The sequence below is a fragment of the Calliopsis andreniformis genome, unplaced genomic scaffold (assembly GCF_051401765.1).
Source record: "Calliopsis andreniformis isolate RMS-2024a unplaced genomic scaffold, iyCalAndr_principal scaffold0022, whole genome shotgun sequence".
NCBI classification, from domain to species: domain Eukaryota; kingdom Metazoa; phylum Arthropoda; class Insecta; order Hymenoptera; family Andrenidae; genus Calliopsis; species Calliopsis andreniformis.
This window is the reverse complement of record NW_027480432.1, coordinates 2,670,576-2,688,542: the sequence shown is the minus strand read 5'-3', so window position 1 is coordinate 2,688,542 and position 17,967 is coordinate 2,670,576. Positions and strand designations below refer to the sequence as shown.

Genomic DNA, 17,967 nt, shown 5'->3' with positions numbered 1-17,967 from the left:
GAAACACCCAGTTCAGGGGGATAATAAGGAATACGATGGCGGAGTGACACTCGCTCGCATAGTTTGTTGCCAATTATCCCGAGCGTCCACCTACGGCCAGGGAGATACCAACACCCCGACACCCACGAGCCACCCTGTATGTGCTCCCGCTGCACGCGAATGCACGTGTGTGCGTGTGTGTGCATATAGACGCGGCGAAACGAGAAAGAGGAGTGGCTGTATACTGCATCGGACAGGCTGCAACTCTGTATATTATGCATCGGTAATAACCGCGGCTGAAAAATTCCAGCGAGGGGCGAGGCTGTTCGAAAGCTCTCGAAACGAAGCCAGATATCCAATCTCATTTGTTTGTTCGATTTTTTATTGGTAATTTCAGCGAAGCTATTTGTGGGCTATCTGCCTATATAATTCTTGAGACTGGATTATTCGTTTTGTTTCTGCTTCGCGTAACTTTCGGTATTGGTATCACGAAAGAGGAGGAAAAGATAGACTCGGATGCTGCGCTAGGAAAAAGTTTGTTCGATAACGGCAGACGTAATCTTGGTACAGCGAATTGTACACTGACTCTATCTTTTCCAGCCTCTTTGCAGCACTAAGCTTCCCCTAAGGGATATTCGACTAAATTATTCACTTTCTTCGCCACCTCTCCCTTTCTCTTTCAGCAGACCCTCGCGAAACACTTTCCCTCCGAGCTTTTTTCTTATCCACGATTTTCCCCCTTCCTCAGGCCACGGCGCCTCTGATTTCACGGGCTAAATTTCCCAGTTTCCCGTAAACGGGATGTATATTTACCCAATGGCAGGCTACTTTCTACTTTCGCCGAGCCACGCCGGCTCGTTTCTCTCGATTATCGAAGCCCTCAATTATTCACGCGATGACTCCACGTCTAAACTCCTCGCGGCGAGAATTATTCGAGACGGTTGCAAACAAGTCGCTGGCAAACTGGCTGCCATAAGCGACAAGTTTCACGACGAGGCCTGACTATACTTGACGTTTAATCATTAAACCACTTGGCGCGCGCGTAAACGTGTCCATCCGCGTGAAGCACGTGTGCGCGCACACACACGCACCAGGACGGATAAGTGACGCTCGAGCAAGCGCGCGTGAAGCGGTCGCCTTTCGCGCCTGATGGCCTGCAAACTGCACGCGAACCGTTTCAATGTCGATCCAAGCGCACGGGAATCGACGAGAGGCTATAGTCCTGGATAAGAGACCATCGGCGATGGACTGACGGGGAAGGGTCATGAACGGTCAGACTTTGATTTAAATGAGGCTTTCAAGGCTCGAAAAAGAGGTAGGAATACTGGAATCGTGAGGTGAAGAATAGTACTGAACCAACATTAGATATTTTCAGGTACTCTCAAATCTGGAAACTCTCTGGACCTGGGACCTCAGGGGCTAAGTGGATTAAGCCACACAGAAGATAAGTGGAATTAGTAGGCAATGCTCTGACTATCCGAAGGGGGTTCAGATATGTTAAATACATAGAACTAAATACACGTTGAGATCAAGTATCTCAAAATGTGGTTTTTGGGCTAGTACTGCGAAAAATGTTAAAAAATTCTACTGTATTAACGCTTGTACTTCAATTATGTATTATCCTTTCCTTCGCTATCCCCAAATTTCTCGGTTCTCCGAATCTCGCCTTGAATCTCGCGTATCGCAAAGGTCTCCTAAATATCCTACGAAATTAATCGCCGACAAACACGCGATTCGTCATTGAGGCAGCGGTTTCGAGAAAGGACAACGATCCATTAACAAGGTTACGCGAGGATTTCCCTCTATATCAGTCTGTACGAGGATGCGCGTGCCCCCTCGTCGCTCCCACACAGGGGCACGAGTGTGCACGTACACTGACGGATCCACAGGGCGGAGAAGTGATGACCGGCTGGCCGCGACAGCCTCTGCGACTGCAACTACCCCTGCAACTGAAACTGCATCGTGCTATCCGGTGCAGGTGCACTGATGCTCGCAATACACGTATACAGGCACGTACGTAAGTTGATAATCGCGCCGCTACAGTTCGCCATTTCTCGGGCTTGATTCACGATCCACCCCCGCGCAAACGTGTCGCCCTCGACGTCGTTTTACATGCATTCGCTTGACTAATCTTCCCTGTTCTCTTCTTTTTACTGGCCAACACGCTCCTCAGCTCGGGAAAATAATTACCTCTGGAGAGGATCGCTTGACGTGTTCAAGGGTGTAACGAGACGGCCACGCAACCCTTCTCTGTCCCTTAATTCGCGCGAGTCTTTAGAGGGATCGGATAGCTCCATCTTCCTGTTGCTTGTGATACCGAGGAAAGAACGTTGCTTAGCGAACTCGCTTTAATTCTGTGGTACATGTTCGATCAGGCAAATCGAAGGTTGGAGCTCCTCCAAATCGGATCGATCGCGAGGGGAATCGGACATCGTGGGGATGGGACAGAGGAGGGTCGAAGCAATTCGACGCACTTTATTCGAAATCGACCCCTACGCAAACGACACCCTGCCCAATCTCCATGAAAGAAAAGTTCTCGCGTTACCGAAAACTTTCGGGTCGGATTTATCTTATGAAATTGCGATCTTCGCTCTAGGAACCGATGCTTCGGCAGCATTGACGAGCTTCGCTCTTACCCACCGACTCGTTTCATTCTATCCACCAGAGATAATCCAACAAATGGTCTCGAAATGGTCCGTGGGAATCGCCGAAAACGATTCCCCATCGTGCTAATAAAATAAGCTTGATCGTGCTCATCGAACAAGCCCGATACGCTGATGAGATCGTGAGAGACGTTTCGGAGAATGCTCCAGTCGCGAGATCTTATGGGACATTCTCGATAGATTAAGCAGGCGGCGTTAAACAAACGATAGGAGAGATCGAATCGCTGGGGAATGAATAAAAACGATCGGCGGAGGGAAACGAGGCAATGGCGAGGAGGAGATGCCGCAAACGATAACACTGAACCCTTTCCCTTTCCCCTGCGGGACGTTACGGGGAAATCCTGAGCCATAAACTTCCATTCGATTGCGCGTGGGATACGCCGGAAACGAAAAAGGCCGGATAAAACTGATGGTCGCTGAACGACGCGTGACTGATAACGGCGGCGACCAGTGTTCAACACACTGGAATATCAAACCGATACGCTTCCTGTACAATCGTCGGGGAATTTTGTTCGGATTAGCTCGGACTCGATCACGTATGTGCGTAGGATTCGAATAAACTTCGAACTAGCTGCGGAAATCGCTCGACAAGCTCAAACATTGTTCTCTCGAGCTATGGATCGTTTGGTGTTGGCCCATTAACGGCCGACGAAGGCTGGCGTGGCGAATCGCCTGTGAATCCATGCACCCCTAAAATACGCGCCTCTCGCGACGAAGGAATTCGATCCATTACGCGGTTAACCAAAACTTGCCATCCCTTTGTAGGTCAGTCCCCGAGCGCTGCGCCGATATTTTAACCGAATTAAAATGCCGTCACAGACGCGGAGGATCTGCAGGCGTGCAATGGCCCCTCCGAGGTCGCTGGGACTAACTACGCTGCCAAGATCCCTGATACTTGCCTCGGTTCTAATCGGATCGAGCAATCAGGGAGTCGCTGTAAACAATCGTACCCGCGTTCCTTGATTAGGTACAGGGATTAATGAACTCCAGCAGTTCGAACCATGCTCCTTTGACTTTGCGTTAATTAAGGGACCTCGAAACTGGTAACGAAAGCGCTGTGACAAATTAAATGGCAGCATTCGATTCGAAGAATGTTCGAAGGATCTTTATAAATTCTAAGGTATCGAGTGTGTGATAAGTATGTAATATCGGAGCATCGAGCCAGTTGTGTCGATAACAAAAACGACGATGACAATAACAGCATCTGGCTTCGAAACGAGGACTATTGGCAAGACATCCGCGATGATAGCTATAACGACCGTAAATACTTGACACTGGAAGCCGTTTCCTCGATAACGATTGTTGCAATAATTAACACGCTGCGGCGCTTTGAAAATTCCTAGCGGCATCGACGGTGCTCCAGAATTGGAGGAATGTAATTATCGAGCCTTTTGGCCAATTTTAGCGATTGTTTGTTGGATGAAACTAGCCTCGTTCGTGACGCCTTATGTACAAAGCTTCCTCCTGATCCACCTATGCGGCTCCAATTACGGCGTAAACTTAAGTATCAGTTCGCGACACTTATTCCTCGAGACACCGACGAGATTACGACGTATCCGTGTCGCGGTAATCCGATCGGTCGTCGCGGCGCCTCGATTCCTTATAAATCTCGTCATAAATCAGGTTCACCGAGGTCCTCCAAAAACCGCGGAACGATTTTCCACTTTTTCCATCGTTGATATTTGCCTCGCGGAGATAAACACGAAATTTTGATAGGATTCGATCGAAAACCTCGTTAACCCATGGTTTTTCTTCAATCGCTCTGTCTCCGTGCCAAAAGCGACAAAAGAATGGGAAAGTAGACAAGACCAAAGAAACGCTTCGTTGAATGAACTAACAAGTTGCTCCCACTTTGAACAGAGTAAATGGATTGCTCGGCAAACTTGTAATCTGAACAATCAATGGCTATATTCTTTCCCGCTGGAATCTAAACGGATGTTGGGGCAAAAGTAAGCCAGAAGGAAGTCGGGTCAGCTTCTAGTAGACGCTACATTGCCGATCACAAACACGATGGTATTGTAACATTTGATACGCGAGACCTATTCGATGTCTGTGGTGAGGAGAAGTTGGAGTCTGGCTAAACAGACTCTGAGATTGCGGAACGTCTTGTCTGATCTAGAACTGGACTCTTCTACTGATAGTCCGCTTCCACGTGGGGATCAAGTTAGCAAAGGGAATATGTACAGTGCTGGCAGGAATCCTAGCTGATGGTCAAATAAAAGAGGATTTTTCGTAATAATAAATACAAGCATAGAGATTCTGGAGAAAGTACAAATAATAGAAAATTATAAAGCATTGACTGAAGCAAGATCCGTATCATCCACGATGACAATTCGAATATCGTAACAAATTCGATCGTCTTCAGGGCTCATCCATCGACTTTGGTCGCTTAATTTCTGGGTCAACGATCCTCCAAATTTCATCGAACGGGCACAGAATTAATTAGTTTGTCCCCCTTTTCCCGCGGATCAAACATCGGGCCCGATGGGAGAGTCTGGCACGCGTTGCGCGAGCATACGTTGCGATACATTAATTATTCCCATCGATGTTTTTCGCGCATATTCGTTCTGCAGCGTGCATTTGTATCGTACGTGTGCGGCCGCGGTTTCAGGAGAGCCGAACGAATATACGGCGAAAATTCGCTGGGGACGCGCATAATCTGCTCGTGACGGGAAATGTACGGAATTTATTTGAGCCTTGGATGCACGTACGTCCAAGTCGATAAACCGTGCTGGAGCAATATTTCGTGAGAAGCTGCTGCCTCCACGCGGGATCGGCTTCGTTCGATTTGGAACCTTCGACTGGACCGCCTGACTCGAAAAAGGAAGAGCATCGGGGAAGGTCGAGTGTCTCGTAGAAATAATGGATGGGCTAGATTAAGACAGTTAATTGGGAGTTTTACGGCGACGAGGGCGAACGAAGGGGGGAACGAACCCGACGGCCCGTATACGGGATAAAACGTAGGATCTGAATTCGGCATTAACTCTCGAGCCGCAAATGGGGCGAACGGATGGCTGTGCTAATCGTTTAAATCGATATCGCGCTCGAGTTGGCATCCGCGTCGCTCTGCCGGCTCTTCTTCCGCAAATTTCTGTCCGCGCGATCGGCTCGAAAACCCTTAACACTCGAAGCACCGCGCCGATAATACGGCCATCTGAAACCGACCGCAACCGAAGGATTTTCCGCGGGCATTTTCTGCCGAATTAAGAGTCTCCGGTGATACGAGGACGCCTGGCCAGAAGGGGATCGGTCGACGGATCGTTTCAAAGAAATGCATTTCGCTCGGGGCACGGAAACGGTTCAGAATCCTTATCTCTGACATTCTTTCAGGGAAACGCTTCTCGTTTCTGCGAATTAAGAAGCTTTGTAGCGAGATTTGAATTTCGCGAATACGAGGCTGTGAGTTGAGAGGGAGGTATTTTTCTACCTGTTGTTAATTTGTGCTATTAGAATATTTGCAATGGCGATTAAAAGTTTCAGGTCAGTTTTCGCTGAGAGTTATCACGTCTATAGTAAAGTTTCCTTCGATTGGGAAGTAGCAGGTCGTTTATAGAAACTCAGGTCCTCTAAACGATTTGTTTAACGAGAACTCCTTAATTCGCTAAACGATCGAGAAGTTTTGGTCGCTAGTGTACATGATTATCTTCCTTATTAGGCTATAAGTTTCCCGTGGTTAAATCTGAGAGCGGTCGAAGCAGTTTCGAGTAAATTCTACTCGGGGAGCAATTGCCCAAAGGCGAGCGATTCTTTAATCGAACTTTTAGTGGGATTTATCTTGGCGGCTCGATGAAAGTTGCCGATAAATTGGCGAGTAACGAGAACAGACTAATTCCGACTATCCGGTCGGCTCGATAACCGATAGATACAACCGCCAACCTAGCACATCGCCTACAGGTAATATCTCTCAGCTCTCACAGTCTACATCATAATCTTCTCGCGTTTTAAGACGACGGCGCGGGGTAGAATCGGCTTATAATAGGATTTGCTGCGTGGAAGAAAGATAGCGATGCTCTCTATATACTCGCAGCTATTATCGTTCACGGAAGTTTTACTTCCGTTACGGTGGAAATGGTCTGCCGCGATTACTACGCGCGAGAGAGATCCATGAAAGTGAATGAAGAAATTCCGCGATACTTCTGACTCGAGGAATCATCCTCTTTTTCGAAAGAAGGTGAACCAATTTCATTCAAACTTCGATAACCTTGTGCATCGTATCACAGAATAGAATTAAAGAAGAAATTTTTTTAATGGAAGAGAGCGGAGATATAAAATTGAAGTTGGAAGGAGAAGATAACTCTCTTCTATCGAAGATTCGATCAAATCTAATGAGCAGAGAAACCGAGCGGGGCTACACGTCGGTGACACGAAGAAATCTTTAATACGGTTGCACGCGCGAGAAGGGACAAAGTTTTACCGCGCGTAAACCAAGGGAACCTAGGGTCTGTACGTGCAGGGAATCTGACGAAGGGACGGAAAATGCTGTGTTCTGGAATGAAGTCTTCTCGCCAAGTCTCCCTGAAAAAAATCATCCAGGGGCTCCATAAGAGGCAGAAGAAGGGAGTGGTAGGGGTAAGGGCAAATTGAATCCGTTCCTAATTGCACGGTTTTCTGGCCGAAACGCTTATTAGCGCTGATTGCAGAAGAGGTCGTTCTCCTGGCGCATCCTGCACGCGCTCGCTAACTCGCCCACGCTTGCCAAGTGCAATGCGACAAGATCTCGAAACAAAGGAGTTGATTCCCATTCTAACGCGACTGCCAAATCGTCGCCACCTTCTTTCTACCCCCTAATACCGTGGGAATTCTTTTTCGCGATCGTTCTATTCTATGCTCCGAGAGCGCACATTTTATTCGCTCGGAGACAATGGCTCGTTTCCCACTGTTAATTCCCTGCGAACCGGCATTATAATCGAATGAAACGACGCCCCCTGAAAGATACGCTTATTTGTTTCGGCGATCGAGTAACCGGATTACCAAGCGAAGTATCGAGACGCTCGAAATAACGACGAGCCATCCCCGCGGAAAAGGGGAATCGCTGAAAGGTTGCCGTGTGTCAAATTGCCAATGAAATTTGAACGAGTTCCTCCGCGGCAGCAACTTGTATCGATCCGTCAAGCACCGACGCTTATTAATTCGTCGGCATAAGTATGTCGCGCAGACGGAGGCTGGAAGTTACTGAAACGCGTCGAGCAAACAATTCAAAGTCGATAATAGTATCGATGTCGCCGAAGGAAGCGGCCAAGTGGACAAGTGCAAGAGGAAATTACGATGAATCAGGATTTTGCGAATTTAACGCTCTGTTTCGCGTGGAACTAGGGAAATGGAGGATCTTTTATAAATAAACTTAGAATGTCAGCTGCGACACGCGATCCTCAAAGAGAAATTACAGCGGAGGGAAGAAAGAAACTTCTCGAGAGCAGATATTTCCCAACCACCCTCTAATTTTCGAGACACTAAATCAAATACCGTACTTATATATTTTCCACCCCCAATTTCCCGAGGCTGTTACCTCAGAGCGATAGAAAAGAAATGCAGGTCGAATATCGTCGTAAGAACTTTTTATGGAGACTTCATCAAAATCAACGATTAACACTTCGATACCGTACCCTCGTAGGACGAGCTCGTAACCACCCACGCAGAGTGTATAAGAGCAAACGAGGCGACGGTAACTCGCTGGAAAGATGGTCAACGAAACGGCGTGGCGGAAACGGCGCACACCGATCTCGAAGAGCTTTGGACAGCGGGATGCGTTTAAGCGCGACGCGCCCTCCCCTATTTTACGACCTCCATAAAGCCAGATTAGTACCCTGCGCTCGTCGATATCCCAAAGCGCATCTTGCCCTCCAGACGAGCGAAGCAAGCGTGAAGCATGCGAGCAAAGCAAAGATAATGTAGCATAAACGTGTGGAGGTACGTTACCTTGCAATGGGTGCAGTTGAAGATGACCGAATAGGGCTGGCCGCAGTCGTAACGCGCCAGCACTTCCTCGAACTCACAATGCAATCTCGCGGCTAACGCGTCGACGAGCAACAGCTTGTCCAGGGCATCGGCGCACTTCTGGCCACCATTTAGCACGTTCTCGAGCGGACCGCCCTTGCCGGGTGCCAGGGCGTTGACCACCGCGTGCTCGCAGCAGTGCCGCAGACGCAACCCGCTCATGAACCAATATCGATTCTCCCTCGGGGTTAAAAAACTTCGCGTACTGGTCCGGCCAAAATCATCCCGACAGATGTCCCTCTTATGCGACTCCTCGAGATAAAAAAGGCACTGTTCCGGAGCCGTCCGTACGCCCTCGGATTTCTCTCGATCGCTTCCTCCTCTTCCCTCCCCCTTCCTCCCGCTGGAATCCGATTGGGACCGCTCAGCGTCCCTTCCAGCCGACCAGGAGCCCCCCTCGGTGACCTCGACCTTCTCCATCACCTCGTGGAACACGGTGTCGTCCCCCCTGAAGGTCGGCACGCAGGCGGTCGGGCAGTTCTTGGGCACTTCCGGTGGACCGCAGCTACCCTGAAGATCGGCCGGCGCTGGGCCCGCCAGGTCGCAGGCCGATAGCCAAGGGTTTATCTGGTTCACCTCCCAGTTGTATTCGTTGTAAGGGTGCACCGTCTCGGTGGCAGCCTGCTGGTCCTGGTACGACGACTCCTCCGCCTCTCGTTCCTCTCGCTGCTCCTGCTGCTGCTGCTCCTGTCGCTGCTCCTCCTCCTCACGACCACCGCGACGATGCCCTTCTCCCCCGTATTCGGCGTCCTGGACGTACTGTTCCCTCGAGCGATGCTGCTTCTCCGTCTGGCGATGGTGCTGCTGTTGCTGCTGCTGTTGTTGCTGTTGATGCTGCTGTTGCTGCTTCGCCAGGTTCGCCGACAGCAGGGACGAGATCTGTGAGACGTTGTGCTGCGGAAGGTTTTCAGTGAAGCCGAGGGATGGACTCTGGGCGAAATCCGAGGCGAACTGCCCGGAGGGGTTCGTCGAACACACGAGCGGCCAAGCCAGTAGATACAAGATGAACAGCAGCCCGTACTTTTTACCGCGCGAATGCGACACCTTCGTTGGTCCGTTGATCGCGAGCTTGTCGTGGCAGCGGCTCCCGTTGGTAATCGGCTCCTGGAACCGGGCAGTGTAGTCGCTTCTGCCTCCTCCGCCAGCACCCTCGAGGCGCGAAGGTTCACGGCGTTGACGCTCCCTAAACTCTGCGGAGCCTCTCCTCTCAAGCCACGACACATCGTCGCTTTCTTTCGCCTCTTCCTCGCAATCCCGACGAATCTTTTCTCCTCGAGAGTCCTCTTCGGTAGACGGAACACTGATATCGCCAGTGTTCTCGAAGTCGTTGTGGGCAGTGTGAGCGAACGCATCGGCGGAGGAAGCGTTCGTGGCATCCGCGATAGGAATTCGGGGGAGGTCGACGTGCTCCCCGAGAATGCCGCGTCCTCGAGCCTTCTTCCGCTTCGTTCTCGCCTTCTCGCATCCGCCGCGAGAAGATCGTCGCGAGGCGATCCGATCGTGGGGATCGTCGTCGCGGTGGAAGTCGCGTTCTCCCTCGGCGCGTCCACGCAGTGGCTCGTGGTCGTTGTGGCGTGATCCTGAGCCTCGCCGCGCTTCCTCCAAAATACTCGGGAACGCGCGAACGCGCGCGCGCACCTCGCTACGAGAAACAGAACCGTAAGAGACGTGAAAGGCAGTGGCGTGTCTGGTTTCAGGCCTGTCCTGAACCGTTTCGAACCGATAACAGCGACGATCCAATCCTCCTCGAGGCGATCCTGGCTCCTGGAGACTCTCGATGGCTCGCTTAGCGGGAACGCGCGGAGGAAGCTCGAAAGGTTTGCTCGAGGACGAACGATCATCATTCCCGTTGCTCTGGTCGTTGGATGTGGGTGGTCCCGTGAATCCAGGCGGGTCGAGCCGCATGGGCACGAGGTCGGGAACGCTAGCGTCCCCGGCGGTTCGTCCTGGTGTTCGTCTCCGTCGACGAACCACGTCGCGTGACGTGGTCCAGCTTCCTGTGTCCTGTCCGCGCGGCTCTTCCGTCGATACCGGTGCCGCGGACGATACCGAGGACGTGGACGATCCGGATTCGCGGTAGTGAACTCGCGTGACTGATCCCTGCTGCGGTCGCGTGCGTGCTCGTCGTCCTGTCGCAGAAGGTTCCGCATCGCTGCCAGCAAAGTTCGAGGCCGCTTTTCGCCTCGCGCGCAGTCCTCTCGATTCTCCCTGTTCCCGTTTCCGCTCCCTGGACCAGAGTGTTCCTCCGCGAGATCCCCTCGGTGTTGTCGACCTGCGGGTCGTTCCTGGGATCACCGTCGAAGCTCTTCTCTGGGATCTGGCACTGGACACACCGTACACGCTCGAGCAGGTCCGTTTCGCGCGTCGCGTTCGCCGAGGGACCGCACCAGAAGATATCTCGACGAGAGTTGTCGCGATTGGGCCAAGCCTCCGACGCCTGTAGCTCGCGTGCTTCCCGATGGACGACGACCAGCGATCGAACTCGGGGGTGAAGGGCGACGAGTCGTTTCGGCTCGTTCCGTGGAGGATCAAGACGTCGTTCGTGAATGGTGTCAGCCCCGCTCGTAGGTATCCCGGAGCCGATAGCCAGGTGACAGCTGCCCGAGCGGCCCGGGTCGGCGGGGCCCTTAGAAGTCCCCCTGGAGCAGGCGGCCTCCTCGACGATGTCCTCGGTCTCGTCGGCGATACCGATGATCCGAGGGGAATCGACCGGCACCAACGCTGAGCGGCAACTCTTCCCACCGTCTCCGGTGCCGCACCACCCGACGATCCACCGCTTTCGCCTCTTCCTTCTGCCGCGCCACCTGCACCACCAGCTCCTCGTGTCGCACGCCCTCGCTCCTCTTGCCCCTGTACCCTTGCTCCGCTTCTCTCGCCCGATCTCGACCTCGAGCCCGCGCTCCTTGCTCCAGCCAGGTGGCCGCCACTTCCGACACCGTCGCGGCACCCCGACCACCCCAGCAACGGCAGCTCTCGGCCAGAACGACCAGCAACACGGTGAGGATCCCGAGCACCACGACAGCTGTTGCTGTTGCGCCGCCGGCGACCACGCCGGCGACACTGCCCGCACCGAGGGCGACGGAGACCTGCAACCTCTCGACCGGCGAAACCACCTGGACACCGTAGTCCCCCTTCCGAGGCTCACCAGCTCCCGATACGGGGCACCGAGGTTCATGCTGCATCCTACACACCCTCCTCTTCTCCCTTGCCCTCCTCGCTCCTCCTCGTCGACGATCACGCTCGCCGGTGGCACGGCACCGCGCACCACCGCCTCGACGGGCCAGACCTAGACGACCGAGACGACGGACTACGGGCCACCGGCGACGGTTCCCTCGCTCCTTGCCATCGCGAGGACTTCATGGACACACCCCCTAGTAGGCACGCACGGGTAGCCGAGTACCCAAACGCGAATCGTTATACCTAACCTTCCGTTACTGACCTCGTTGCGACTCTGTCACGGGCTAGTCTATCCTTCCACCGTCAGACCCTGTTCTATTTAATTCCTTAATTTTTTACTTCCTCTGCGCTCCGTTCCTCCGGCGACCTTCTAGGTTAGAAAGCTTGTAGGTTAGAAAGTTGCTCTAAGTTAGTCTTAACTCTTCGACGTAAAAATGATAGGGACCCGAATCCTTGTTGGAAGGGAAAGTGAGGTTATAGCGCTACCCTCGCCGTGATACCGCGCACCAGGATCCGCGCGGGAGAGCACGCGCGCGCGCGAGCCCGAGCGCGCGCACGGCTCCTCTATTCCGTGACGGCGACTCTGTCTGCACGATAGACGGTGACAGGATCGTTGGATCCCCCGTTCTTTCTAATTCCCCTGCGAATTTCACAGCTTCTCTTTTCAGGATCAACTTCTAGGAACTGATTCTCGCGGACAGACTCGATTCTCGCGAGGCTTCTGCCAACCACCACCTTCCACGAAACTCGACGATTCCACTCGAGGTGCCTCGGTACGCGGCACTAGAAACGGGACACGGAACAGGACGGATCGCGCGGACCGGTCCAAACTCAGACCGACAACTCGCGGCGAACTTTTTTCCGCGAAATCGAGCACGCTCGGGTGTCGAAAGGAGCTTCTTCTAGGGCTGTTTCGCGATGGGCTCGTCGGTGCTCCTCGTGGCACCGTTCTCTGCCGACGGTGGCGCACCTTCGAGTCGCGTCGCGTCGACTCACTCCGTCGCGTCGCGGAAAAAGGATTGCACGCGCGTGGTGGCTTCGTCCCGCGTGAGCCAACCGCAAACCCAGCGGCAACTTCTCTCGATACGCGCGCACGATCTCTCGACAGTTAGCCCAGCATCCTGCGTAGAATCCTGCGTGAGATCCTGCGTGGACCAGCCACGAGGAGGTCTCCTCGGAGGAGAGTAGCTACGCGAGGGAAGAAGGCGAGGGCGGCGACGCTCGATGACAGGCCCGACGAATCCACTTTGCGTGCGACGTCCAGCGATCAGTCCAAGTTGAGTCCTCATCTATCTTTCCTCTCTCTGCGCCTCTCCTCCCTCTGCGCTACTGCTCCCCGTGTCCCTTTAATCCTCGTACCTATCGTCGGGGCACAGTCCAGCGTTCGTCCCGTGGCCAGAACGGCCAAGTCAGTCCACGCACGCTGCACGCACGCACGCACATACACGCCACTTTTTGGGGTGGTGCGCGTGACACGGAAACACCGACCCCGTAGCCGCGCACCAGCAACTGCGCGCGGATCGCCTGGCGAACGTACCGAGAGTCCCTCTTCGAGAAACGACGGAAACTTCGCTGCGTCTTCGCTCTCTCGGCCGCCTCTGTCTTTCCAACTGGCGCGCGCGCGCGCACTCGCACACGCACACACGCGCCGAAATCCTCCTTCCGTTTATCCCCACCAGCGGGAGCAAACCACCCCTACGTCCTCCCACCTTCCACGCATCTTGCTCCCGCTTTTCGTTTCGCGCTTCAACCCCCGACTTTTTCGCTCCCCACGCTCCCCACCACGAGTCTATCGTTCCCCTCACGATTTCGCTCTCTCTCCTCGTCGCGTACTCGCGCCACTCGTAATCTCGGCTGGCTCTCTTTTGCAGGGAGAATGCCACCCTCCCCTCGACCTCCTGCGGATCCTGTCCTTGCATTCGTTTTCGTTGTTCCTCGGTGCGCGCAGGGTGGATTCTCTCCCTGGCCGCGTGGAACGCGAGCAACGCACCGCCTTTCGCGTGAACAGAGTGTATCGCTCGTTAACTATGAACGTCCGGATGATGGGAAAGGCGGATCGGCGGGATCGCTGCTTAGGGGTAGAAAAGTGTCGCAACCGCCATCTTCCTTTTTGCCGTCCTGTCCGGGGAGCTTCAACAGCCTCTATCTCGCCAGTGCCCCGTCTCCCTTCGCCCCGATTCTACCCCTACCCCGTCGACGACCCTCGATGCCCTTGCCACCGTTTCGACTCTCTCCCTCTACCAGCGGCTCTCCTAGCTCGCTTTTCGGCTCTGGAGCTTCTCTCTTTCTCGCCACCCCCTACCCTCTCACCCTATACCAGGTATCTCTTCGTCTCTCTCGCTGTCCTCCGCGTCTTTCGACTAAAAACAACGGTACACACGCTGCCGGTTGCCTTCTGCCCCCGCGCAGACCACCGTGACTGTCGACTCCGTCTGCCCTCTCTGTCCCTCGACTTGCCCCGAAACCCCACCCCGAGATCTATTGCCACCCTTCGGGAGTCTACTCTCTCGAACGATTCGCGGCGTGCTCGCCTCGATTCTCGTGAAAGACTACTTGAAAAATCGGCCACGGGATCCCTCACGCGTACTCCCCGCTATGGATTCCCTTAGGGCTGAGATTCGAGGGTTACAAACGTCCCGAATTCCCTGGGTCCATTTACGCATTATTCTACTAGAAGTCTTCTCAAAATCATAGCTTCTAATGCTTTTTAGACGACTTCTCGTCAAGCAGGAGTAGTACATCGTTGACTTCGACCAACGCGCGAGGTCGAGAGGCTGAGAAAGGACCCGCGAGATCGGGACACCCTCAGGCTCGACTTCGCGCCTCGTAATCGACCTAATGCCATCCGGATCGAGTGGACCAGTCGCGATTGCTTCCCGCGATTTGTCCCCTTGTCTCCCACCCCCGTTGCATCGACCTTCATTTCTCTACCTTTTTCAGGCCTCCCCGATGCATCCACGTCGATTCTTCCACGCTGCGCCATCGAGTTCGTGTGCAACTGGAACAGGACGGCAGGAGTTCGCTGGGGATATGGTAATATTACAGGCACGGTTCTACGTTCGAAAGCAGCGGCCCCAGAGTGCACATGCACCGGCTGAGAGAGCGGGAGGGAGATCGAACAGGGTGAACCGAGATTTAAACGCGTTTCTGCGCGCCTCTCTTATTATGTGCAGCGTTTAAGTACACTCGACTTCTTTTGAATTCGTTTACTCGTACCCTTGGCGGGCCAACAATGAAACTAGTGTATTCTATTACAGAAGCGAAGGGTGTAGCCGGTGGAAATGAGACCAGCCAAGTTGGAAATTAAAAGGTGAGATGGTCTATTCATTCCCCAATTTCCTCTACCGCCAATTACACCTGTTATCTCTTTCAGGCTTAACTTCAATGCAACTACTGCACTCAGTAGCTGGAACTGGAGGACTTCCCAGTGGTCGACGTTCCAAGGAGTCGAGTGGTTCCCTAATACCTAGCTACGATGCCACATCGAGGGTATAGAGCGCATGTACCTTGATAGGTATCCAGAGAGCAAGAGCACGTTTCCTTGCGCACGGATATACGCATACGCGCGAAGGCGTATCCTACACACCAAGGACGTTTCGTTGCGTGTTCCCTGGCCTTCTCTCCGACGGTCTCTCGGGTCGAGAGCGTTGCCGCGCGCGCGCATGTCCATGGACGAAGGGAAATTTTCGCGAATCGATAATTCGCGAGCAGCTGCAGCAGCGGTAACGGGTTAGTCACGCGGACGACTAGCCTATTTGATTGTTACTCGGTCAAGCCGCGCTGCCGAACCCCCTGAATCACCCACATCGTTCCTCCTGCGTTCGTTGCGTCCAGGAACCCCGCATACTTCGTCCTTCGGCACCAGCGACAGTGCCAGTCACTCGGGACCATCGAGTCTTCGGGACATCCTGGCGATGTTGACGAAGACTCGAGACGCGTCAAAAAAAGTGTAATTCGTCGTAGTTGCAGTATTCACGCAAAGACACTGCTCTTTGTCAGCGTTTAATTATGGTCGAGTGCGTATAATATAGCCTATAGATACTTTGAGTTACTCGTGCAGCCGGAGGCATTGAGATATCGCTGGCAATGAAAAAAACAAAGGAAAGATACACGCATGGGATAGAATGGAACGTAAAAACAAATGCTCCGTTTGCGCGGTTAAGGCACGCGCGATATTTCAAAATTAGGTCAGCCGCGCACCAATTCGTTTTTGCACGCAATTCGTTACTTTAACGGTCCTGTGCCAGTTGTACGCGCCATAGAAAAGTTCATTTTTACGAGCGCGAATGCTCGTTGATCGCGATGAAATGCACCTCGAGAGGCTCTCACGAGAGTCAACGGCGTTACTTTGTAGCTCGAGCACGCTCTCTTGTAAGATCTTACATAACGAACGTTAATTGTTACGCGTTCATCGGAATACTTCTTTTTACTACGGCGCACCTGATATTGCGTAACAGTCATTTCTCGCCTTGATTGTGCGGGAGAGAATGGAGCGGTAGAGCCTTGGGAAATTGCATTGCGTCGAAGGCGCCTTATCTCGCGCGTGCATAAATTTACTTGAAATTCGACCTAATTGTTTCGGTATACAGGATAATCCCAGCGAGGTCAGAGGCCTGTAGTTCCCTAAAAAAAAAAGCGTTGATCCTCCTCATGAATCACACTGAATACTTATTATTTTAATACAGCATGAGAATTAGTACCTTGAACAATATAAATTAGTGCAGCTCCATCACTCATCTGTACAGAGTCATATCTCTTGAGCAATAATACGTTATTTGCGCCTTTCTTCCTTCAGATTACGATTAGTTTGCTCACAGGCGGATCATTGTTCTCAGAAAGATGTATCCGAGGTTGGTGTGGCGCTCTGCATGAAAACAATCGCGTTGGAATTATCGTAAAGTCAGAGCATACGTATTCGTAACTGGTAGCAAACGTGTCGTAACTTGGAAGACGTCTGGACGGCATCGAACGTGCCCGATTTCGTGGCTAGGCTTCTAGAATCGAAGGGGAAAGGAGAGGAGAGATCGAGAGGACAAGTAAGAAAGATCCAAAGGTGGAGGAAAGAATCGGGGTTGCTGCGATAGCGAAGGTGGAGAGGACGAGGCTGCTCAGAGGGTTGGAGAGGCCGAAGCTACGAGGGCCGAGGCACGATCTTTCCTCGACATCGCGACCGTCTCTGAGCGATTTTCCGCAACAAGGAGACGAATTCAAACGGCATTGTGTTGTCACGTGCGGCCACTCTCGCTCTCTCTCGACGGGACGCCGTTAGAACCTCTTCCCTCTATGCAACCGCAGAATTTTCTTACTTTGCCCCTTTTCCACCCCTCTGCTTCACACCCCCTACTTACTCTTATTCTCTTCAGGTCGAGCTAATCACTACAAAATCCTGCTTTTTTTCTGGCAGCTCATCGACACACGAATAACTCATGCCAAGAATTTCTTTCTATTACTGCAGCCCAACGAGCAAGTGTAATTACTTACTTATATAAAATCTCTCCTCACGTTTTCCTGATAGCAAATTAATTATCACTGTTTTTTGCCAAGCGAAGTAAACGAGATTGTCCCAGAATACCCTGCCGCGATCAAGATAGTCGCTAATTGTCTTTTATTTGATAAAGAGGTGCAAGACGGAAAGACTAGCGCGATAAGAAGAAATCGCGGTGAAGTCGATTCATTCCTTTTGCTGATGCAATTCGTGTCCATTGTCATTGAACAGTAGGCAGCAGAGAGCAATCGTATCTATAATTAATATGTTACGTACGAGAAACATAGTAACTCTCCTATCGACAGGGTTATTATAAGCATAATGTAAAATACAAAATATAAATATCTTTTATTTTTATTTGGACAATACACCTAAAGGAAAACAATAGGGCAATATCAAGTCTGCTTTTTCGATTTAGATATAATAATCGAGTAAAAATTAAATCTTTGATATTGTACAATATACATACATATATATACATATACATATACATATACATAACAAAGTTGCTCATACTATTTACACAGCTTTGTACAACGTTCCTTTCATTCCTTTCATTGGAAAGATCTGCTTTAACATTGATCAAGTAACAACACAGTGAAATGCCATCTCCTAATTTGCATAAATTTACTGTCCCCGTATTGTCCTCGTCCTGCATGCATAGCATAG

General features: G+C 52.1%; 2 protein-coding genes and 1 long non-coding RNA gene across 3 annotated transcripts in view; 1 reads left to right on the top strand and 2 right to left on the bottom strand.

Moving 5' to 3' along the window:
• Mid1 (calcium-permeable channel component Mid1) overlaps nucleotides 1-10,541 on the bottom strand; it is a 32,018-nt gene extending 21,477 nt beyond the window's left edge. Inside the window, exon 1 of the mRNA XM_076391368.1 lies at nucleotides 8,559-10,541. Coding sequence (XP_076247483.1) covers nucleotides 8,559-10,541 — 1,983 coding nt within the window. The remainder of the gene's footprint in view (nucleotides 1-8,558) is intronic.
• A 4,077-nt stretch (nucleotides 10,542-14,618) lies between these two features.
• LOC143186969 (uncharacterized) lies at nucleotides 14,619-15,243 on the top strand. The gene is made up of 3 exons (XM_076390865.1): nucleotides 14,619-14,993; nucleotides 15,071-15,123; nucleotides 15,187-15,243. The coding sequence occupies exon 1, from the start codon at nucleotides 14,652-14,654 to the stop codon at nucleotides 14,991-14,993; it is 342 nt and encodes a 113-aa protein (XP_076246980.1). The 5' UTR covers nucleotides 14,619-14,651; the 3' UTR covers nucleotides 15,071-15,123; nucleotides 15,187-15,243.
• Nucleotides 15,244-16,228: 985 nt separating this feature from the next.
• Nucleotides 16,229-16,666, bottom strand: LOC143186970 (uncharacterized). The gene is made up of 2 exons (XR_013003127.1): nucleotides 16,514-16,666; nucleotides 16,229-16,436 (listed from the first exon to the last, which is right to left on the bottom strand). It is a non-coding gene; the product is annotated as an uncharacterized LOC143186970 (long non-coding RNA).
• Between the last annotated feature and the right edge of the window lie 1,301 nt (nucleotides 16,667-17,967).

Bases quoted from the DNA above. Each gene is read 5' to 3' on its own strand.
- LOC143186969 (XM_076390865.1), top strand. From the start codon at position 14,652: ATGCCATCCGGATCGAGTGGACCAGTCGCGATTGCTTCCCGCGATTTG.